Below are 24,697 nucleotides of genomic sequence, written 5' to 3'. Positions count from 1 at the left end.
TATTATTATTTTTTGCAGTCTTAGCAACAAATTTTTCTTTTCATAAATGTGGTCTTCAGTTATTACACTTCAGTTAGCTAAGCAGCTTGCAAATATTTTCTGTATTCATCCCTTATTAAATCCTTTCTTCTTCAGGTATCCAGTTATGCCACGCTTTTTGCTCAAGCTTTGCCACGGGATGCTCACTCAACCCCTTACTACTATGCCAGGCCTCAAAGCCTTCCACTGAATTACCAAGACCGCAGTGCTCAGTCTGCCCAGAGTTCAGGTGGCGTGGGGAGCAGCGGAATCAGCAGCGTCAGCCTGTATGCTCTGAATGGGCCAACACCAACTCCACAATCACTCCTTCCAGGGTAAAATAAAATGTTTTAACTTACAGATAGGTTTGGAGAAGACTGGAGAAGGAAGCCAAAAACTAATTAAGGGGTTGGAGTATCTGATATGGTAGAAGGCTGTTAGACCTGGGGCTGTTCAACATGGAGAAGCAAAGACTCTGTGGATCTTAACTGTGGTTATACCTGACCAGGGCAGTAGAAAAGACTAACCCAGCCTTTTCTTGGTAATACTCAGGGAGATAATTAGCAAAACTCAGAAGACTGGAAATTACAGTTAAACATAAGAGGAAAAAGCTTATTTTGCAGGGGGGTGGTGTGTGTGTTTGAGGGCAGGGGGGATGTGGGATGTTGTGAAACACTGAAATGAGTTGTCCGGAGAGTTTGTGTAGTCTCCATGCTTGGAAATATTCTAAATGTGACTGGAAAATACACAAGGTAACTTTATCTAGTTGGCCCTGGTTTGTGCAGGAGGGTTAGAGGAGGTGATCTCCAGAGGTCACTTCCCACCTTAAATGTTATACAATTGTTATATAGCATAGTAAGGTATGCCAATGAGGTTATTCCGTATAGCTGCTTGATTAAAAATATCAGCAGAACTTACCCTGTCCCTGCCATATTCTTGGTCTGACCTGTTTAGACTGTTCCATTTTATAGCAATTTCACTCTTCAGTCCTGTAGCTGAAGTCTCTTTTGTGAGAAGGTTTGATAAGTTTGAGACAAAGGGAAATCGGAGCTTGTCTACATGCTCCCTTCTTGATCACATCTTCAGGCACTTGATAAACAAGCAGGAAAGTGAACTTTTCTCCTCTTCCTCTGTTTTCTTTGGCATATAACTACAATTTTAAGTAGAAACAAACCTGAATATTTATTGTTTATTATGAATGTTTATTATTATTACTATTATTGTTGTTGGTTTAGAATCCATTTCAGTATATCTACATAGCTCACTGTATAGAAAGTCAATCTTTGGTATAAAATAATTTGCCAAATTTTTATCTCTTTCCTTTTCTATACCTTATTGAGTTTTTTTAAAGGGTAGGCTTAGAGGAAGCAATAAATCGCTTTTCTGTTATGCAGCCTTTTTAAGGTTCCTTTACTTTCAAAAAACAACCACAAACAAAACCTCCACAGAAATCCAAATTGAAGCTTGGCGTTTTTCGAAGTTTGCTTACAGGTGATGAGCATAGATACAGTGGTTTTGAAGATGTTTCTTCCTTTTGTCCTTTTAGACAATCCTATCAAGCTCCAGGCGCTGGAGAATGTCTCCGTCAGCAGTTAGGCTCGCGTCTTGCATGGACCCTCACTGCAAGCCAGCCTTCTTTGCAAAGCACTACCTCAAAAGGCTTTTCAAATGCTGTCTCCCGTGGTGTGCCAAGGTCAAGACGAGAAGCGGACACAAGTGGTGAGCAAAGATGTATTTGTTAAAGATAACTTTTTAGAGTTATCTATATCCTCCATTGTTTTTAAATGACTGTGAAATCGATTTATAGCATATTGAATTTCTTGGGGAGTGTTTTGCTAGAGTGTATTTGATAGGAAGATAAAAGCATATGTGCAAGACCACATTTGGCCACAATTTCTTTGTCTGGTTGTTAATTTGGCTTTACAGTGATTGGTTTGGTAATATGTTCTGGTCCTCTTAAAACACTGACTTGAAGTGTTTGTCAGAATCAAGTGACTGTCTCTTGTGAGTAATGATCACTCTTCTGATGATCAGAAGATGCTACTGCTTTTAGAAAGTCAGGACTGCTCAAGGAATAGAACTTGTTGGAATAGATTCATCCACTTATGATTTGTTCTTTCAAAGCTTGGAAATGTGCACTGGAATGTAGAGCTCTTAAAACATATTTTTTTCTTCATATTATCACACTATTTACAGTGGTTATATTTAGAGTAATTGACAAAATATTGTTAGTAAATAAAAAAAGGTAAACACTACTAATTTATTTCTTCAAGTGGCTATAAGCTTCACAATGATACCTAGGGGATCTATTCTGAATTAACACAAGTGTAACTTAAGGAGAAATTGTTTAACAGATAATCTTTGTGGCAATTGTTCAAGTTGCAGCTCATTCTAGTTTTACAGTAAAAGTGGGAGATTTCTGAATAAGAGAACTGGTGTCAGATGTTGTCATCCTGCAGTGCTCTTATTGTCTGGCAAAGAAAGATATGTGGAATTTTATGCTTGTGTTTTGCTTGTTTGGTTTGTTTTTTAGTAATTCCTGTATAAAGAAGCATGGATAGTTAGAAGATAAACTATAGTCTGTCTGCCAGCATCTTTCTGAGTAACAGTGTGCAAAGCAACAGGTTACAGACCAAAGAGAATTTCACTGGTCTATCTGAGGGACATCACTGCTACACATATAAGGCAGTATTATCAAGGGTGTTGTATGGTTGCTATTAATACCTGCTGTATTATTTACTAATTAAAGAAACTTGCACTTGAATCTTTACCATTTCACTAAGCATTCCTAAAAGGGGCTCACTATTCCCATGAACATGTTAGTATTATTAAGGGAGACTGAGGTTTAAACAGCCTATTGAGGTAATGGCTACTTTTGTCAAAATAAGATGATAAAATTTTTTTGGTTGCTTTTATTTTGGGAAAGTGGATTGTTGAGGAGGTAGAGTGACAGGAGTGAGAGTGCTGTCAAATTTGGAAGAAGCATATTGTAGCCTTTACATTTCTACATTAGTCATTGTTAAAATAGTTTTATTCTGGACATCTTAAATGAAGTTAAAGCAGATAGTGCTGTTTTTCCCAGAAAAAGAGGATGTAGTTGCAGTTGCCTGCACAACATTTTCAGTCTTCTGTTCCCTTCAAATCAATAAATATCAGAAATCTTAAATATAATCTAACCTCAGTCCAGAGACACATGCCAGAAGCAAACTGTATGTTGCAATAGCAAAAGCTTCACTAAATCAAATGTGTATCTATCTTCAGAAACAATATTTACACTTTACTGTTTACCTGCTCTGTAGCTGTTGTGCAGTTGATGGTGATTGAAAGCCAATATTAAACAAGCAGCTCTTCCTTCTGAATTAACTCTTTTGTTTTTCTAGCTGAATGTAGAAGAGGTTATTTTCTAAGTCTTCTTTAACAACTTAGTCATAGATGCATAGCATTGTTTGAGTTGAAAGGCACCCTAATGGTCATCCAGTTCCAACTCCCCTGCCATGAGCAGGGACACATTCTACTGGACCAGTTTGCATAAGCATCCAGCATGGCCTTGAACACTTCTAGGGTGGAAGCATCAGTGACCTCCCTGAGCAACCTGTTCCAGTGTCTCGCCACCCTTACTGTAAAGAGTTTCTATCTAATATTCTGTTTAAATCTGCCCTTCTCAAGCTTAAAACTGTTGTCTCTTGTCCTGTCACAAGCAGCCCTTGTTAAAAATTGCTTCCCAGCTTTTTTGTAGGCCCCCTTCACATACTGCTAGAAGGCTGCTATAAGGTCTCCCTGCAGCCGTCTCATCTCCAGTCTGAACAGCTCCAGCTTTCTCAGCCTGTGCCCATGGGGAGGTGCTCCAGCTCTCTGATCATCTTTGTGGCCCTCCTCTGGACCCACTCCAGCAATTCTGTGTCGTATTTATGCTGGGGGCACCAGAACTGGATGCAGTACTGCAGGTGGTGTCTTAGGAGAGCAGAGCAGAGTGGGAGAATCATTTCCCTAAGCCGTTTTTGAAGAACGGTAAAGTTGTTACAGTGCTTGCCTTGGAAGTTGCACTGATCACTGAATCAGAAAAGATAACTAGGACTAGCTGAAGTATCATAGTATCATTCAGGGTTGGAAGGGACCACAAGGATCATCTAGTTCCAACCCCCCTGCCATGGGCAGGGACACCCCACACTAGATCAGGCTGGCCAGAGCCTCGTCCAGCCTGGTCTTAAACACCCCCAGGGACGGGGCCTCGACCACCTCCCTGGACAACCCATTCCAGGGTTTCACCACTCTCATGGTGAAGAACCTCCTCCTCACATCTAGCCTGAATCTCCCCATCTCCAGCTTCATCCCATTCCCCCTAGTCCTGTCACTACCTGAGATCCTGTGTTGCTTAAAACATAAGATGGCCAGTGCCATACAAGCTTACCTGCTCTGAGAGAATTCCAGGTATCGGTAAAGGCATGTAAGGTGAATTCTTAGCTTTTCTGACAAGTTGTTAAGAGGACTTAAAACATTTCTTTACAGATTATAAACACGGGCTTTTTTTTTTTTAATCTTGGCTTCTAAACAGTTTTTTGAAGTTGTAATCCAAACTTACTGTCCTAACAAATCTAAATATTCTTGTGCTTGATTTTTTTTTCTTTTCTTTTCTTTCTAGGATCTGTTGAAATAACTGAAGCAAACCTTGTAAGAGATGTTTTGTATGTCTTCCAGGGAATAGATGGCAAAAACATCAAAATGTGCAATTCTGAAAATTGCTATAAAGTGGAGGGAAAGGTACTGTATGGTCACTTGTATTTCATATGTGAGCAGAGGGGAAATACAGCCATGAAAGTCATGTTGAAAAATAATAGTATCATCATAGATATGGATAGACTCTCAGCTATTAAGCCAGTACAAAGACTCCTAAATTATGGCTTAATTTGAGAGGTTTTATCATAATTTTTCTTCCACAGTATATAAGGATGAATATAAAGCAAGTACAGATTTTTGACCTCAATTTGACTGGACAAATTTAAAAGCCTGAGATGTGGAATGGAAGCTTGATGCTATGATCTTGATTACAGTTCATAAGTGATCAGATGGGATCATGCATATTACCCAAATAAGCACTGATGATAAAGATGGAGAAAGTGCTTTCAACTCCTGTTGTTGGTAGAAAATCCAGTTGATGTGGATTTGAAGAAAGTTCTCAAAAAGGGGTAGAGGAACAAGAGAGAGATCTTGCATGAAAGTAGTGAGGTGTTAAGCATATTTCCAATTAGGGAAAAAAAGCCAAGGGTGAGATTGAGTCAGCTAAGCAAAGAACAACAACAATAAAAAAAAAAGCACTAAATGCTTTAGCAGTATTCAGGCAGTGCTGCATCACAGCTCAGTTTCAGCTTCCTAATTGGTTTTCATGTTTTTGTTTAAATGGAAAGGCAATGCTTCAGATTTTCACTTGTATTAAGAACTTTTTAGGGCTATGCCATATTAACCTAATGGTAGGGAATTGATTTTAGGCCAGTTCCTTTGTCAAGAGCACAAATTTTGCTATTTTTATGTAGCAGACGATATGTAGTTCTCCCTGTTACTTTACAGTGACGTTTAGCACTGTCTAGTGGAGAAAAAAAAATGAAAAACATCAACATAGTTAAATCACTTAAATCTTAATCAGATTCTTAAAGATGTCATTTTCTGTACCTGTAGATATTGCAAAGTTTGTAATTCCTCAAGACCTGCACTGAGTTAATTATGCTCCATATATAAAGTTAGATTATATATGGCAAAAGGATGATAGTGTAATCGATTTTTCTGGAGGAACATGGAGAAAACTTGCAAAATCGGCACCTGTGGTGGTTTAGGCTGGGTGCTGGCCCAGATGCCACTGCACAGATCACACCTGGGAGGTCCCAAGGGGTGGGCCCACCCCAGGGGGTGGTACAGGAAACCAGGTATTCCATTTCCCATAACGCCCTACTCCCCTATAATAAATCAGCACAGGGTCTTCTCTTCCTCTTTCGTGCCCTGCTGCTGCCTAGGTAAAATGGCATGAGCTGCCTCCCTTGGGCCTGCCCAGGCCCAAGGCTGGGTTGGGGGGGGGGGGGGGAGAAAGAACCCTGGCGGGGGTTGGGTGTACCCCCAGGTGGGGATGGGATGTTCTTGGGTATGTTCTGGGATCTCTCTCTTTTGTCACAGTGCTTGTGGTTCTCTGTAAAACTTTCATTGTTGTTTTTTTCTTGTTTTTCTATTTAAACTTTCTATCCCTTTTGCAATCTGTGTGAGTCGTTATTTCTGCCTGTGGTGGGACGGGGGGGTCTGCCCCAACCCATTACAGCACCACAGGTTTAATTATTTTTCTGTGTAGCTTTCATATCAAATAGGCTAGTTGGAGGTGAAGAACTTTCAGTTTGAGTTCCTAATTCAGTTAACACAGGGAGTTTAATTATTCAGGTGGTTTGCAGTCAGTGATGCTCTTTCCTGAGAACTTTGTATCTTCATTTATTTTAGTGAAGTCTGTTGTCTTACATCCTTCTTCCTTATTGGAAGAGCTACTTCTAATGAGGTGCAGGACTCAGTGAAGAGGAAATTATTTGACTGACTAGAGCTGCAGCTGTAACTTTTTCTGATGAATAGAGAGGACCAAGAACATACCTCTTTTAGTTGTGGTGACTGCATGTTAGGCAAAATAGTAGTCAAAGCATTTTTCCTCAGCTATGGAGGAAAATGTAATTGTAAACAGTCTGTTTTTTTTTCCAGAAAGTAAGACTTTCCATGCTGTTACTCTTGCCTGAACGTTTCTTAATGTCAGTGTTAAGTCTGTTGGTGATATTCAGCACTGTATAAGCTAGCAGCTTCTGACTGGGTCTAGGAGATACAAATATCATGACACTAAACCAATTTTGCTTGTTCCTTGTTTGAGTCAAATGAATGTGTGTTGTACTGTCATTGCAGTCTTCTTAATAGTTCATATGTTGTCTTTTTGATTTTTAGCTGCAGATAGAGTTTCTAACTCTTAAATTATGCTTGTTTGGTCTAGAATTTATCCTATAGAAGTTATTCAAGAAGTTAAAGCTGTGACTCTATATCTAAATGAGGACCATGGGCAGAATTCTGGTCTTAAAACTAAGTGCTGCTACCAGGTTCAAACCCACATTGCTGTGGTTAATACTCTGTAGTTGATTATTATTTTTCCTTAGAAAATGCCTGTAGTGCTAACTAAAAAGCTTAATGAATGAGCTGGATTTCCAGTTTTCTCAGTCTGTTTAGCTTCTTAGAGCACTTCCTTACTTTGGATTGTTAGGGGACAGTCTCAAGCTGCACCAGGGTAGGTTTAGGCTGGATGTTAGGAAGAAATTCTTCATAGAGAGTGATTGCCCATTGGAATGGGCTGCCCGGGGAGGTGGTGGAGTCACTATCACTGGAGGTGTTTAGGAGGAGACTTGATGGGGTGCTTGGTTGCATGGGTTAGTTGATTAGATGGTGTTGGATGATGGGTTAGACACAATGATCTCGAAGGTCTGGTCTATTCTAGTCTAGTCTAGTCTATTCTATCTAAGTTAAAATTGTTTATAGAGGTGAGATAGTCTCAGTCACTGTGGTCAAAAGTCAGTATCTGTCTCTTGGCTTAGTGTATTAGTCAGTAAGATTATTTGGTTGGGTTTTGTGCATTGTGGTTTTTCCAATTTTAAAAACTTGATAGTGTTTTTGAGTAGTGTGACAAAATGTGGTAGAAGCAAATCTCATGTAGGAGCAAGAGGAAGGAGTGTCCTACATGTTGGTAATTTAAAGGAAAAAGTGTGATGATTCAGATTAAAACATTAATAGGAGTTTAATTAGGATGTGGGAACTGGGGCAGGCTTGCAGAGTGAAGTAAGAGAAGTAGAAGCAGAGTAGCAGCAGATGATTAAATAGTTTATAAAAGCTGTTACTGCTGGATTAAACTTAAACTTGGAATTTAGATTCTCCATGTTAGGTTTTTCATGTCTAGTTTGACATTGGGTTGTTTCACATGTAGTAATAACTACTTTCTTTAGGTTTCTTCATTAGTTTGTCATTGACTGCACTTGTAGAGCTCTTAATACTTTTAGTCCCGTTGTTTATCAGGGTAAGATGAAGTGTGGTTATACATCATAAAACTTCAGAATTCTTCCTCTTTTCTGAAAATCTACTGCCAAAATTGCCTAATGTAAAAGCAGTGTATGAATACTGCTACATTAAGATTTCCAGAAGTGAAGGTCACAAAGTTGCCAGTAATTTGTTTCTGCTGTCTTTTCACCACTTGTGCATATAAATTTATGCTAATTACATGGTTTTCTTATTTTTTTCTTTTAGCACAATCTCTGCTGTGGAATGTGAAATAATTTTCTGAACTGATTTGTTTTATGAGATGGAGGGGCTTTTGTGACGAAACAAGTATTGGCATGGTAGATTTGACTTCATTGTGAGTTATTGTTTCTGCTAAATTTGTAGGTGAGCTTGTCCAAATCTCTCAGGGATACTACAAGCAGACTTGCAGAATTGGGATGGCTACATAATAAAATAAGAAAGTACACAGACCAGAGGAGTTTGGATCGTGCATTTGGCCTTGTGGGACAGGTTGGTCAACTGAAGAATTGATTTTGCTACAACATTTTGGTCTTTTTTCCTTAGAAACTGCTGAGTAAATGCAGTCCTTTGGAGCTTGGATAATTCATTCTGTGATTTGCTCCTTTTATAGACTGCCTCTTTTGGTATGGGTTGTAGTCTGAAGGCAAGGGAAAGGCATTTGCTCTTGCTGATTATAAGTTGTCCTGTTATTTGTAGCTGGAATGCCTCATGCATAGATTCCTTTTCTCTTAAAAAAAAAAAGATAAACATTTCTTAAGTACTCATGCAGGTTTACAAACAAAAACATTGTCTAAATTCTATGGTGGCATCCCTGAGCTAATTCATCTCCAGTTTGTTAATGAGCTATGCAGGAGACACTCATCAGCGAATGTTGATGTTCATGTGTTAACACTACGCTGCCTTACATAAAATGCAAATAGCCCATTATCTTTTGCCCTTTCTTTTGAATACGGCATCAAAAGAATATTAATTTTTGTTTTTATAGGTTTCATCATCATGGTTTGTAGTCTGCAGTAACTTCACAGCTGCTGTAATACCCAAAAGCACATTTACAGCTAAAGCATTCCCGTTTCCTCTCACTTGCTCCCTCTGTAAAACTGGATATTATCCCTTCTGAGTCAACAGAAATGTTATTCTTGCCTCTAGCCATAACATCCTACCTAATCTGCCAAGAAATTGAAGTGCTTCTCCCTTCAATCTAATTTTTCTTAAGAGGTCAGTAGAGACACTGTAGTGCTTCCTATTTTTCTAATGTTTTATTCTGTTCCCTTCTGTCTCCTATTCTAAGTAACCCTTCTAGTTACGTAATTATTATTCTAGTGATCCAATGCTAATTTCCATGTTTTATATGGTAGTGCTACTGTATATGCATTTTCTTCAGATTCTCCCCCTTATATCTGGGTGAACTTTCTTTTACCTTACCTAGTAACTTCCTCCTTGTACTTATTTTTACTGTTTCTGGCTTTAATCTTCAAGTTTCCAGCAAGGGGAGAACTTTAGTTCTTCAGTGAATTTAAATGTGCAATATTTTAGCTACCACATACAGGCTTCAAATGATTTGCAGAATGCTGTGTAGTTAACTAGCTTAATCTGCATCTCTCTAATGCTGTTAGTTTTGCTTGAGGCACACTTAAATGTATTTCTAGGACATAAATGTGGAGATAAAAACATTCTGCTCCTGCTGTCAGTATCTGAGGAAAAAGAGTATATACTGTTGCTCTTCAAGGCTTTTATAGCTGACAATTTCAGGTGCTGTACACTGTGCAATTTAGAATTTAGCACAAGAATATATTGTGCATTATAAAGCATCTTTTGCTTACTGCTTTCAAAGAATGCTTGTGTAAAGCACATGTAAGATAAGATGTTTTTACCTCTTTTATTATGATTCTGGTGACTGGGTTTGCCATGCAAAATGTCAGATATTGACAATTATTAGGAGTAACGATGTAAGAATATAATATACTTTAACATTGTTTTTTTCTGCCTTTGCTGCTTAGTATCTAATTATTACTTTGTCCTTAGAAAGCAAAAAGAATAATCAGCAATTAAATAGAACTTATATTTTGACATTTTGCCCATTTAGAGCCAGTTGAGATAGTGGGCTTTTAGGTTTTTTTCCTCTTGAGCTGCATTTTTTCTTTCCTGAATTCTCTTCTACTGCACACCAAGTGACAATTCTAGGACAGTGTCCAGTTTTCTGTAACAGTTTGGGAAACAAAAATCTGTAGTTCATGAAGCAAGAATTGGCAAGGGCTGTGAATTTTAACACCTAATGCTCCTGTGAAAGGTTGATGGCCAGTTAGATTCTAAACCCTTTTGTCTTCTAAAGTCAGTGACTGTTGTTCTCACTTTTTGAGTAGCTGTATAGTGCCTTCGAATGTTTTCTTGGAGGCTCTACTCTGCCCTCTATCTTGACAAGTGCAACTTTACTAGGTTCAAAAATATACTGAAGAAGCAAGTGAGAAGAAATGAAAAGGGGAGCTGCATAGGGGATTCTTTTTGCCCTTCAGTTTCCTCTGGAATAAAATTAATCTCAAATTTCTTTCTAATTTATAATGCAGCATTGAAAAAAGCAACCCTCTTTCTTGATAAAAGATAAAATGGCAGGATTAATGTTGTTAGTTTTTATTTTTTCTCTTTGGTCTTTTTAGCCTCCTAGCAGGTTGGCCTCTTAACAGGAAAGATTTATTTTCTCCATGTGCATGTAGTAATGATTGCTTCCTTGTACATACTCTAGTGGATAAATTTTTTACTTTGAGATCCTGGGTTCTTTTTGTGAGATTTTCCTTATCTTTTCCGAATAGATTTTGACTGTCACAATTATAAAGGACCTGAGGGGAATCTCCTGGGGGATCCCCATTTTAAAAAGTCCATTTAAAAAAAATATGTCAAGATCATTAGCTGAGAATTGGTTAAGAAATCAGCTCTGAAGAACTTGTGTGTCTGTATGGAAATAGTCTTCAAACTAAACAATTTTATAAAAACACCAAATATTTGAAGTCCAGAATCTTTAACTCTGTCCCAAATTAATGAGCCATATAGTAGATTTGATTTAGAAAGTATATTGCAGGATATTTTCAGTCTGTATGTTAGGTTAAGAAAATCGCAAAACTCCAGTAGCCCAAACTGTGGAAAACTCTCCATTACTAAACAAATGTCCTTTCAGGAATTGTTTTTAAAATCTGCATTTATGCATTTATTTTTAAACCTCCCAAAGCAGCTGTGCTTAGAGTTGTTTTACACAGTAGAGAATCTTTACTTTGGTTCAGGCCTGCCTGGTAACATCTGCACATTTTGCAGATATTTTCTCTTTTTTTGAGGATATATTTAGCATTCATCATTCCATCTGTGTCAAGTGAAGAATCACGTATGCCTGTCAACTGTGAAAAAGCAAACATTTGAAGTACTTGATCCAGTATCACCTACTTGGAAGTATTTTTTTATGAGCATTGTGTTTTCTTGGTAGTGTTCTGCAGTCTATAGGACTGTAAATATAATGATGATTGCCTAACTTCTGTGCTCTGTTATTAGAGGCTTTCTTGAACTTGAAATCCCAGTAATTGACTACATGCTCTATTTTATATCATTTACTAAAGAAAATTTCTTTTGGATCATGTTATGACTTGCACATCCCCATAGTCATTGTTGACGTCTTTATTGAGAGTTAAGCTTATCATAGTTTCTGTTTCATGCTGTCTTAATTCTATCACCATGAATTAAAGTCACTTGACAGTGTGTATGTATTCTTGGAAAAGGTTTGTGCATCTCTTAGGGAAGCACTGAAATGTTGGCCACTTTTCTAAGAGTTGCCTTTTGTGCTGAAACTTGTAGCTTGATTCCTTTTAGGAAATTACTAACTTCACAGTGTGGTGATAGGGTATGAGTTGTTTGAGGTTGAACAGAAAGTTTTTTTTTTTTTTTTTCCTGATTTCCTCCCCCCCCTTTTTTCTTTTTCTCTTACAGAGTTTTTGTGCAGCCTTACATCAGGAACTTAAAGAATACTACCGACTTCTGTCTGTGTTACATTCTCAGGTAAGCTAAGTGGTTCTTATTTCAGTTTCTTATTTTGCTTTACATTATCTCTTAAAGGTTATACCTTGGTATCCTGTTAGAAAGAAAAGGATGTACCACAGTTTTTATTCATTTCTCTGTAATTTGTACTACATTTCTTACTCTTGGATGTGTGTAACAATATTGTTCTCCACTGTTGTTTGATGCATTACATAAGGAACATAATGCATCCTTTTTGTCAGTTTCATCTTACGTGATGTCTTGATCATTCAAATCCCAAACAGCATGACACATCTTTGAAAGAAGGGGGGGGAAAAAAAATCTTTCTGTACTTCAAGCATTGCATGGTTCAGCAACTAGTTACAACACTTCCAAGTTCTTGTTCTGTCTGGGGCAGTATGTGTGTTTTCCTTGTTCCTTCTGTTGTATTGAGTAAGATGTTTCAGTGTTTTGTTATTTTTCTGTCATGTAGAGACAAACTCAGTACCAATAATCTTGAAGCCTGTCCACAAATCTTTATGGGTACATGCACCAAGAAAATAAAAATTAGATTATTTTTTTTTCTTCTCAGGTTTTTGGGGTGTTTTGGTTGCATTTGTGGTGTTGTGTTTGGTTTTTGTTTGTGGGGATTTTTTTGTTTGCTTGATTTGGTGTTTTTTTTTTTTTTTTCCAAATGGGAGTTTGAAGCAGTTCATTATTTGTGATTGAGAAAAGTTTATTTTGGGAATTGACCTAAAGTTAAATGAAAATGTTGTTTAAAATTCCAACTTAAAAAAAAATAAATCTGTAGTTTAAGTTGCAGATTCTGTAAATGTTTTCAAAGCATCTATTCCTTTTGACTCAGTTGCAGTTCTTTAACTTTATTAACTTTTGGACTGCCTGTCATGTGTACTTTTTACTTGTGTGGTGTCTTTTTTTTTTTTACTGGCTTACTATTCAGTTAGAATTTTAATAATTATTTCCTGCTCTGTCCAAAATATCTTAGTTCTCTCGATTTGCTGGGGCTTTGATTTATTCTAACTTCTAAAACTTCTCAACCATGAAAATATTTATGATTTCTTTGAAATGGAGCTCTCTCTGCCTTTGACTGTTGCAATAAACCTTTCACAAAGAGATGAGTCTGGTGGGAGGGGAAGTTCTGACATCACTTACTTTGACTCTGCATTTGCTTTTGTGGTGGGTTGACCCTGGCCAGTGGCCAAACACCCACCCAGCCTCTTGCCTACCCCTGTCTGTAGGAATGGAAAGAAAATAGAAGGAAGGCAAAAAGAGAAGTCAATCAAGTCAGTGACCGTTTAATAGGGAAAGCAAAAGCTGTGTGTGCAAGCAAAGCAAATTAAGGAATTCGTTCACTACTTCCTATAAACAGGCAGATGCCCAGACACTTCCTGGCTGCAGAGCCTCAGCACACTTAACCCTTGCTTTGGAAGATAGACTTCATCACCAAAAATGTCTCCCCTTCCTCTTCTATTCCCTGAGCTTTTCTTCCTGAGAGAAGCTTTTTGTCCTCCTTATGTTCAGAAATGGTTTCTAGAATTCGTTGCTGTGTCACCATCCCAGAGAATGAGTCGAGTCTCATTATATGTAGTTCTTCAGATATTCCTTCTTGAAGGAGTGACACTTGCTTTTCCTGGTTGTCAGGAACACCCTCTGATTGTCATGAACTGCAAACATAATCAAACCTTAAAGTGGCACCAGTTGCCTCAGCACTATTGAGTGCATCCCATCAGGTCTCATAGACTTTGGTATACCTAGCTTGTCCCTAACTTAATCTTTCTCCACTCGGAGTAAGTCTCTCTTATTACAGATGTTCCGTATGATTTCAGGTGAGGTCTGGTATTCCCAACAGCAAGTCATAACAAAACCCACAAGGGACAGAAATCATAAAGTACTTCAGCCTTTTCCATTTTTCCTCTAGCAAGTAGTTGGACCCATATTTTTCTTGCTGCTCTTAATGTTCCTTGCCAGATTCATTTCCAGTGGTAGAGTGCATGAGTGTATTGAGCTCATCGATTAAATTCGTTCTGGTAGGGAACAGTCAGTATGTTGCCTGTAATGTAAAGGTTTGTTGTGCTAACAGATTACAGTCTCTGGGAATGTTCCTCTGCACCTCACTGAAGGGGATCCCAGAGGCATGTTGTGTTTAGATTTTTTTTCAAGAAGCTCCTGGCAAAATTCTCCTCAAAGGCTGAAAGAAAGGAGTGGAGGAGAGATTTTTCTTGTGATTTAGAGGTTGGGAAGCATAAGGTCACACTGCTGGCTGGATGAGGATCATTAGGTGCTGGCACTGGTTGTAGTTGATGATCTGGAGAAGGTAAGGCAGAGTGGTATAAAACAGAAGAGTAGCCAACTTTAAAAATTAGTTTCCTTAGGATGTCATGGCAAAAAGCTCAAAAATGGGATTATACAAAGTTGTAGAAGGTAGATTTGTAGATGCCATTAGAGGAGCTGAGCGAGGACGCATCCTCTGACATTCTGAATTCTACAAATGAGCTGCAAGGAACCTGAGTGGGATAGACTGCAGAGGGATGGTCAACTTTGCTTGCTCTTGTACAGCACTACTAGAGCAGGGTTTTGTCAGTATGGCCTTTCTCACGTTCATAACTGATGGAGCAGAGATCTTTGGTCAGTCAGCATTCTCAGGACTTGTACCAGATTATCCTAGAGCTGAGCTTGGGGGCTTGTTAATTTTATTTTTAAAAGTGATGGGGGGGAAATATTCTTGTTTTGAAAGACATTTTCTTTACAAAAGGGTACATTTCACTTACTTGAAAACATGTAGAAAATTGTGTCTTGAAATCTAGTGCATGCTGCATTCTTGTAATTGGGAGACCATAGAATGCGCTGGGTTGGAAGGAACCTTTAGAGATCATCTAGTCCAACCCTTCTGCAGTCAACAGGGGCATCCCCAACTAGATCAGGTTAGATCAGATCATACAGGCTGCCAGTTCAGGAGTAGTTAGCTGCAGTTCCTGTTAGCAGTTCAGGAACAGTAGTACACAGTAAGAATCTCATTAAAGGATTCTCTGCTGTCTTTCTATAACTTTATATTAGGTCTTCACAGTGCTCCCCAAATGTGTTTCTGCCTCTGAGTCATCCTGACTGTACTGTGTAAAATTTCATAAGCTTTTCAGGTCTTTTCCTTGCAGCCTTTTTGAAAATCAACTTCTGTGAAGAAGTTCTAAGTTTATGATTTCTTCCCTAAAGACAAAGGATAGTTCTTGTTCATACATCTCTCATTATTACCAATTTCTGACCTGAACAAACATGAACCCAGGACCATCCTGAAGCTAATGAATATAACTGACTTCAAGGCTGAGCTTGACATGGATGACAGTAGTCTTCAATTTAACTGCAACATATGGAAGCACAGAGTGGGATTTGTTGTCACATACAGGAATCAGAGCATTTTTTTCTAAGAATTTATCTCCTTGGGCTGCTCTAGGAAGTTGCTTTTGTATTCTTAGGTTGTGTTCTTGTCCTGCTTACCACATCTGTACTTGTGCAAGCTAGGCATTTGCAACTCAGATGCAAATATTTGGCTTTCATTTTCCATGTGATGGATTCTTCTTGTCACAGCTTTTAATGTGTTGTGGTGGGCTTTTTTTCCCAATGGTAGCAACTCCTTAATCTTACTATATAGATAACTTAAGTTATGATGGCTTTGGAAGGAAGCCATTAGACAGAATCTGTCCCATGTTGAACTAAAGTTGACTGTGCAGTGATAAAAATTTTGCCTCCTACATCCTTCTTTTCCTTTAGATGTTTTTCTTTACTCCATTCTGACCATCTCTTTGGCTAGTATTTACTGTTTTTCAGGATCTCTGCTCCCTTCTACTTTGCTCTTCCCTCCTCCTGTGACTGTCACCTTGGCTTCCTTTAACTTTCTTGGTCTTTGTGCTGTGTCTACTTCTGCTTGTCTCTGTCCTTTAACTTGAGCTTGATTCTCTATTTCTGCTTGTGTGGCTCTTGGATTTTGACCTAGTGATTTCATGAGAGAAAACATAATGCTTTGTATTTCAAGTGTATTAGTAAAAAGTTAACTTCAGAACAAGAACTATGAAAGAACACTTCTTCAGTTTTGCCAGGTGTGTTCCTTGATATGTCTTTCTGTTTCTGATTTGGTCAGTTGCAATTGGAAGATGATCAGGGCGTGAATCTGGGACTTGAGAGTAGTCTAACGCTTCGCCGCCTTCTAGTCTGGACGTACGATCCTAAAATAAGGCTAAAGACCCTTGCAGCACTTGTTGATCACTGTCAAGGTCTGTTTAACATTAATTTAATATTTCTGGGGAAGTTACGTAATTTTCAGTGGTTCTGCATGCCAAAAGTGGATTCAATAATATTACTGTTACTTCTTTTTAGAAAATTAAGCTAATCCAGAGGGTTCTTTCTCTTTTAGTTTAAGCGAATCTAAGGAATCGTAGTGCTCTTCTTGCTTTTTTAAAAAGCTAGAATCTGCTTATGAAATTCTCCATTTTTTTAGCATGCACTTTTCATGTTTTCAGTTACTCAATTTTAGTCATTTTTCAGAGAATGCTACACTGGTAAAAACCCCACTAATACATTATGGAATGGTTGGCTTGTTCTCTTCACTATGTAAAGTATACTGTTCCTCTCTGTATGGTGGCATATCGGAGTCATTTGTCACTTGTCTGCAAATTCACATGGAACTGCAAAACTTTACAAATCTGCAAATAGCACATGGCTGTCTTGGCAATCCACAAGAAAATTCCCAGGAGTGCTGTTGGTGTAGACCAAAACTTTGGCCAGTAACTTAGGCTGTACTTCTCCCTGAGGGTACTTCAGCTTTGCTGTCTTTGAAAATAAACGGAGATTGTGCTCCTCTGGGAAGTGCATCTTCAGAATAGCTTACATCATCTCTTTTATCTTGACTGTTGGAATTGGTAATGATTTTGAAAAAATGTGTGCTTGCTTTTAAGACATTCTTAAAATTTTTGAGTGCTACAGCCTGTGCTGCAAGGAACCTTGAAACTGTGCAGCATAACAGCAAAACAATTACTAGCTCTGGGTGGGGTTTTGTTTGGTTTTGGGGGTATTTTTGGTCGGTTGGTTTTTGGCAACCTCTTCAGTTGCAAGACAACAGGAGGTAAGACTTAAAGGGGGAACTGTAACCAAGAGGCAGGAAAGATGAAGTTTTGTTAACTCTGTTAACATTAGAATATGTAGTTTTGCTGCATTTTAGAGCTGCTGTGCAGCAAGCTCTGAGACACACATGACTAATCAACTCACTGCAGCCACACAAAGTTTAGGTAATAGGAGGCTCAGTGGTGACCTCATTGCCCTCTACAACTACCTGAAGGGTGGTTGTAGCCGGGAAGGGGTTGGTCTCTTTTCCCGGGCAACCAGCACCAGAACAGGGGGACACAGTCTCGGGCTGCACCAGGGGAGATTTAGACTCGAGGTGAGGAGAAAGTTCTTCACTGAGCGAGTTGTTCGTCATTGGAATGGGCTGCCCAGGGAGGTGGTGGAGTCACCGTCCCTGGAGGCGTTCAAGAGGGGATTGGACGTGGCACTTGGTGCCATGGTCTAGTCATGGGGTCTGTGTTGATAGGTTGGACTCGATGATCCTCGAGGTCTCTTCCAATCTTAGTTATACTGTGATACTGTGACTAGCTAAAATTAATGCTTGCTGAATTTAAATGTTTGTATTTTTTTTTTTTTTTCCTTCATACATTTTTGTTCCTCTTCCCTATTGGAATCTTACAGGGAGAAAAGGTGGTGAGCTAGCCTCGGCAGTTCATGCCTATACTAAAACAGGAGATCCCTACATGAGATCTCTGGTTCAACACATTCTTGGTCTGGTGTCCCATCCTGTGCTCAATTTCCTGTATCGCTGGATTTATGATGGAGAGCTGGAGGACACATACCACGAGGTAATGTGTCTGATAGGATAAATATTTTATCTCTGTTCATTTGGTTTGTGGGAGTATAATTTCTGGGAAGCTCAGAGGAGAATTTGAGAAGCAGGTTGTGATGGAAATGTAAAACATGTGAGTAAGTAATACATACGGTAACAACAAGAAATATGACTCTCTGTGGACTCAGTGTGATGTGTGAAGATTGCAGTGCTGCAGTATGTTGTCTTCAGTGACTTGTATCCTGGGTCTGTTAAGTAGAGGCAGAATGATGGACTAACGCTAACTGCTTGTTTCTGAAGAGAGATGGAAGTCATCTCTCTATCTTGTCTTGCTTATGAAGAGTTCTTTGTAACTGTTTAGAATGCAAGCCTTATATTTCAAATAATGGTCAGATTATTGTACTCTGATGACGTAGTGTTATCCTCGATTTCATAAATGACTTCAGTTTGTCGAACTGGGTACAAGAGATGTATGGTTCCAGAGTTCCTCTAGAAACTCCACAGAGTTATCTGTTGTGACTTCTGTAATGGCAAGTTCTAGTAACTGTCCTTTTTCTTAGAGATGTTTTAATGCTTTTTTAAGCTCTCTCAAATATTTTTTTTGTCTCCAATCAGTACAGTCTTATTAAACTGGCATTTTAATTTTATTCTTTTTGGTTCCGAGAACCTGAAGAGACACACCTGAGTAACTTAACTTGAGACTGAAATATACTGTCTGATTTCTGATACTCTCTGGGTCAAATTAAAATGAACACACATGTTACCCACAGCTGATCTTTGTCAGCATTAGTAGACTTGTGTGGAGTCTGTTGAATCTATATGACTAGAAGTGTAAAACAGACTTCACTTTTTTCCTCGGGTATTGGAGATGTTGGGAGTTTGGGGTTTTGTTTAATACATTCTCTTTCATCCCTTAAAAAAAAGGTACGTGTGCACTCCATGTTCTTAATACTGAAATTCCCTGTTGGATGTGATATACTGAAAGTTAACATTTTCATACTACAGACATGGTCTTTGACCAAATGTAATTGGAAATGGTATTTGGAGTCAGAGAAAAAAATTTCTTGACCCAAAAATGGCTATCTTGGCTAAGAGGATGAGGACAGAGCACAGAATCTACCCACAAAGCATTTTAACAAGACTTAGTGTAGTTTTAGTTCCTTGTGAATGAAATTACTCTGTGTGGAGTTGAGACCTTTGTATTTAATCACCAGTTCAGTTGTATGATTTCTTGGTTTTTTTGGTTGCTTGCTTGCTTTTTTTGTATTTTTTTTTCCCCCTTACAGTTCAGTATCTGTTAAAACAGGAGGAATTCCAAAGGGGCATGAGTAAAATAGAAGCAAATGAGTAAAATAACGGCAAATTATACTTATATTCTGAACTTTATCTCCTACCCTAACTGTATAAATAATTGCTGGAAAATGCTGTATACTTCTATATTTCATAGTGAATGTTTTACAGATGGTAGACTTTGCCCTGAGGTAGGTAAAGTTTCATAATGTACAGAGGAGATTAAATTACATGGACTGCTCTGTAACTTTTTTTCTTCAAAGTTTACATATCAGTGGCTAGGACAATTCTGCATGCTAGCTATGAATTTTTTTTCTTTTTAAGTTAAAAGAACAACTCAGAATATTTTTAGCTTTCTGAATACTGTGGGAGACGGTTTATATTCATGTTTTTTGTTTTATTTCACTCTACAGTTTTTTGTAGCTTCAGATCCTACAGTTAAAACTGATCGATTGTGGCATGACAAATATACTTTGAGGAAATCAATGATCCCCTCTTTTATTACAATGGAGCAATCAAAAAAGGTATGAAGTCAAAAGTTGATCTTTGGTGCTTTATTTTGCCCCATTCCGCTGTTTAGATTTCTAGTAAGAACATAGAGACAAAATTTAACATTAAATAGTTGTTTTAAGAATTTTAGAATTGTTTGTTGAGGAAGACTATAAGACTGTTGATCACTTCCATTCTCTAACTGATAAACTGTGTCTAAGGAGATCTGAAGAATGGAAAAGAAGGTTGTTTTGAAATCCTTTTTGTGATAGCATTGAAGTTCTGGGTTGCTGTGGCTGGGATTGTAAAGCTAAAAGCTCAGAAAGATGACACAATATGTTGTATTGGTGGTTGAGAGTGCCTTTTTTTGTTTGGTATTTTTGTTTTATGCAAATCCCTATTAAAAAAAGAAAAAATCCTTTCTTGTTCAGGTCCTTCTCATAGGAAAATCCATAAACTTCTTGCATCAAGTTTGCCACGATCAAACTCCATCCACAAAGATGATTGCTGTGGCAAAATCATCAGAGTCTTCAAAAGATGGTAGAGTATCAGCGTTAGTCAGCTTCTTGCCTTTGAACTGAGTTCTGTGTAATAATGTGGGTTAGACTACAAATTGATGTGTTGGATAATGGGGTGGAAAGGAATATGAAAGTCCCCTCTGCCCTAAAATAAAGGTAATTCAATGGATTCTTGCATCTTACAGAAGATGTTTGAAGATGCATATGCATAATTTTATTTTCTTGATTTAATAGATTTGCTGGATGATTGTGAGTGTACTGGATTTATAAATGAAACCATTCAGAAACCACTCTTCAACTGACCTTTGTTGAGAGGTCTGGAGTGGGGACAGGGACATTCTTGATTGTTGCAGTAAAAATTTAGTATTTGTGGCTTCTCATCAAATATACTTGAGACATTAATCTTCAGTAATAATACTGAATTAATTCTACAATTTAAAAAAAAAATCAAATGCTTGTAAGAGAAGGAGCAATGAAACCAGACAGGACAGAAACCTTTCTGTAAATGCACTTTACTGCTATAATATGTCCAAAGAAAATTGAGTGTGTGGAAAACTTGTCAAATTATTTTGGAAGATGACTTAAAATTGGATTTGCCAGCTGTTGAATGTTAACCCAAAACTTACCTGTCAGAATACCTTCAGGTTCTTTCTATTTAGAAGAGATTTAACTGAATGAGAGCTTACACACCATCTGCAGTTATTCTGATATAGTGACACTGTGACTCTCTTTGGTATATTAAATGAGTTCTAAAAAAGTTACGGTAGTAAGGTATCACCTTCACCAGAAGAAAGCAAATAGTTCTCTCCCCCAGATGTAGCAGCATCCTACACATAGTATCATAGTATCAGTCAGGGTTGGAAGGGACCACAAGGATCATCTAGTTCCAACCCCCCTGCCATGGCCAGGGACACCCCACACTAGATCAGCCTGGCCAGAGCCTCATCCAGCCTGCTCTTAAACACCCCCAGGGACGGGGCCCCGACCACCTCCCTGGACAACCCATTCCAGGGTTTCACCACTCTCATGGTGAAGAACCTCCTCCTCATATCCAGCCTGAATCTGCCCACCTCCAGCTTCATTCCATTCCCCCTAGTCCTATCACTACCTGAGATCCTGAGAAGTCCCTCCCCAGCCTTCCTGTAGGCCCCCTTCAGATACTGGAAGGCCACAATTAGGTCACCTCGGAGCCTTCTCTTCTGCAGACTGAACAGCCCCAACTCCTTCAGTCTGTCCTCATAGGAGAGGTGCTCCAGCCCTCTGATCATCCTTGTGGCCCTTCTCTGGACACATTCCATCATGTCCATATCCCTCTTGTAATAGGGGCTCCAGAACTGGACGCAGAACTCTAGGTGGGGTCTCACCAGAGCTGAGTAGAGGGGGAAAATCACCTCCCTTGACCTGCTGGGCATACTTCTCCTGATGCAGCCCAGGATCTGATTGGCTTTGTGGGCTGCAAGTGCACATTGAGAGCTCATGTTGAGCTTTTTGTCCACCAGCACCCCCAAGTCCCTCTCCTCAGGGCTGCTTTCCAGCCAGTCACTGCCCAGCCTGTATTTGTGCCTGGGATTGCCTCGACCCAGATGCAGGACCCTACACTTGCTCTTGTTGAACCTCCTGAGGTTGGCTTGTGCCCACCTCTCCAGCCTGTCAAGGTCCCTCTGGATAGCCTCCCTTCCCTCCAGCGTGTCTGCTGCACCACACAGCTTGGTGTCATCAGCAAACTTGCTGAGGGTGCACTCAATGCCACTGTCCATGTCACCCACAAAGATGTTGAACAAGACAGGTCCCAGGACTGATCCCTGAGGGACTCCGCTTGTCACTGGCCTCCACTGGGACATGGAGTCATTGACAGCCACTCTTTGGGTGCGGCCATCAAGCCAGTTCCTTATCCATCTAGTGGTCCACCCATCAAACCCATGTGTCACCAGTTTGGAGACCAGGATGTGGTGCGGGACAGTGTCGAAGGCTTTGCTCAGGTCCAGGTAAACGACATCAGTTGCTCGCCCCTCATCTATTAATGTTGTGACCTGTTCATAGAAGGCAACCAGGTTTGTCAGGCAGGATTTGCCCTTGGCAAAGCCATGCTGACTGTTCCAAATCACCTCTTCACTATTCTTCTGCGCCAGTAGTGACTCCAGGAGGATCTGCTCCATGATCTTTCCAGGCACAGAGGTGAGACTGACTGGCCTGTAGTTCCCTGGTTCCTCCTTACCCTTTTTGAAAATGGGAGTAATGTTTCCTCTTTTCCAGTCTGTGAGGACTTCCTCAGACTGCCATGACTTTTGAAATATAATAGAGAGGGGTTTAGCAACCTCATGTGCCAGTTCTCTCAGTACCCATGGGTGTATCCCGTCGGGTCCCATGGACTTGAACACTTTCAGGTTCTTCAGGTGATCACGAACCTGATCTTCACTTACAATGGGCAGTTCTTCCTCCCCGTCCCTGGCATTGTCTTCCATAACATCAGGAGTGTGGCTAGAGGCCCTTGCAGTGAAGACTGAGGTAAAGAAGTTATTGTGTACCTCAGCCTTTTCCTCATCACTTGTGACCATGTCACCATTTTCCTTTCTGAGGGGGCCCACACCTTCCCTAGTTGTTTTCTTCCCATTAATATACCTGTAGGAGTTCTTAGTGTTCCCTTTAACCTCCCTGGCTAGATTTAATTCAAGCTCTGCTTTGGCTTTCCTAACCAGGACTCTTGCTGCTTGGGCAGGTTCCTTATATACCCCCATTACCTTGCCTTCTTTGCTTAGCATTTATACCTAAAGTCTCTTTGCTATGGATGTTTATTATTTGCTATTTTTCATCATAACAATGCTGTTTCACTGCAAAGAATAACTGGAGATGGTGTGTAAGCTCTCATTCATTAAAACTGAGTAATTGTTAAGATGGAGATCATTGAGTTAATATCTCAGGATTTTGCACATATTTTCTGGAAGTATAATGATGTCCTACTAATATATCCAGATTTTGTCAAGAAAAGAATTATGCAAATGTTTGTTTTCTTGTCAAGTTCTTGACTTAGTGAAGAGTTTGGAAACTTCAGGGAATGTCACTCAGCCAGACTTTTTGTGGGGTTTCCCTCATTAAAATGTGATTTTAATTGTTTTTTTTTATTAGACCCATTGTTTATTTCTTCAATTCAAAATTTTCAATTTTATTAATTGAGGCTGCATCTCATCAGAACTGTCTGCAGTACAGATTGAAACTAATGTTGGAGCCAAGCAGTGCGCTGTCTTACACTAATTTGGTACTTGTATCTTAATTTTTTACCTTTACAGCAACAGCTGTGTAATTGAAAATTGTGGGAGTGTACCCTTTCAAAGTGAGAAAGATCAGAATCTTGGCATAGTTGTCAGTCCGTGTGGCCTGAAGAGGCCACACTTCTTGCTATCTCGCATCAGCCTTACTGAAGTCCCTTAATTAGTTTGTAGTTGTAGAAAAAAGTAAAATATGCTTCCTACTAAATGGCAGTGTCCTTTCTTCCCCCTCCCTTAACCGTGGAGAAGAAAACAGGTTCTAAATGTTGATTGATTCTTTGATTGCTTTTCCCTCTCTCTCAGAAGTGACTTCTGATTTAGTTTCCCCCTACAAGCTTCTCCCAAACTCTGAGCTTTTACATCTTCAAATGGATAGAGAACAGTCCTGAGGAGGGCAGCTTAGGGGTGCTGGTTGAAAAGAAGCTGGCAATGTAAGCTGGCAGTCCAGAAAACCAACAGTATCCTTGATGCATCAAAAGTAACATGGACGCAGGTTAAGGGAGATGATTCTCCCCTTCTACTCTGCTCTTGTGAGACCCCACCTGGGATATTGTGTCCATCTCTGGACTCTGTTAGATAAGTCCAGAGGCGGGTCACTCAGTGGATCAGAGGGCTAGATGACCTCTACTATGAAGACAGGCTGAGAGAGTTTGGGTTGTTCAACCTGGAGAAGGCTCTGGGTAGACCATATGGCAACCTTTCAGTATTTGAAGGGGGGCCTCCAGGGCAGCTGAAGGTCTCTTCAGGGACTTTTTACAAAGGCATGTAGTGACAGGATGAGGGAGGGGTAATGGCTTCTAAGTGGAAGAAGCTAGATTTAGATTAGACATTGGGAAGAAATTCTTCAACACGAAGGTAGTGAAGCACTGGATGATTGCTCAGAGAAGCTGTGGATTCTCCAACCCTGAAAATGTTCAAAGCCAGGTTAGGTGGAGCCTTGAACAATCTGGTCTAGTGGAAGTGTCCCTGTGTATGGTGGGCAAAGTTGGAACCAGATTATCTCTGAAGTCCCTTCCAACTCAAACCGTTCTATGAAACTATTTGATTTGATAAATTGGAGTATTTCAGCAAGCAAGAAAACAACAACAACAAAAGCAAACCCAAAACATTACTGTCTGGGTAAAATTGATGAAGTATTTTGAGCTCTGACTGGAAAG

At 39.4% G+C, this 24,697-nt stretch overlaps 1 protein-coding gene across 1 annotated transcript in view; it reads left to right on the top strand.

Moving 5' to 3' along the window:
- TUBGCP3 (tubulin gamma complex component 3) overlaps window positions 1-24,697 on the top strand; it is a 52,735-nt gene that overhangs the window by 18,247 nt on the left and 9,791 nt on the right. Inside the window, exons 5-13 of the mRNA XM_068136758.1 lie at window positions 136-353; window positions 1,565-1,737; window positions 4,658-4,776; window positions 8,452-8,577; window positions 12,052-12,120; window positions 16,229-16,361; window positions 17,830-17,996; window positions 19,684-19,794; window positions 20,191-20,299. Of these exons, the coding sequence (XP_067992859.1) occupies window positions 136-353; window positions 1,565-1,737; window positions 4,658-4,776; window positions 8,452-8,577; window positions 12,052-12,120; window positions 16,229-16,361; window positions 17,830-17,996; window positions 19,684-19,794; window positions 20,191-20,299 (1,225 nt within the window). The remainder of the gene's footprint in view (window positions 1-135; window positions 354-1,564; window positions 1,738-4,657; window positions 4,777-8,451; window positions 8,578-12,051; window positions 12,121-16,228; window positions 16,362-17,829; window positions 17,997-19,683; window positions 19,795-20,190; window positions 20,300-24,697) is intronic.

The sequence above is a fragment of the Melanerpes formicivorus genome, unplaced genomic scaffold (assembly GCF_026170545.1).
Source record: "Melanerpes formicivorus ecotype bairdi unplaced genomic scaffold, bMelFor1.0.p_v2 SCAF_1, whole genome shotgun sequence".
Taxonomy (NCBI): domain Eukaryota; kingdom Metazoa; phylum Chordata; class Aves; order Piciformes; family Picidae; genus Melanerpes; species Melanerpes formicivorus.
The sequence above is the reverse complement of the archived record's forward strand: the minus strand, read 5'-3'. Positions and strand labels throughout refer to the sequence as shown.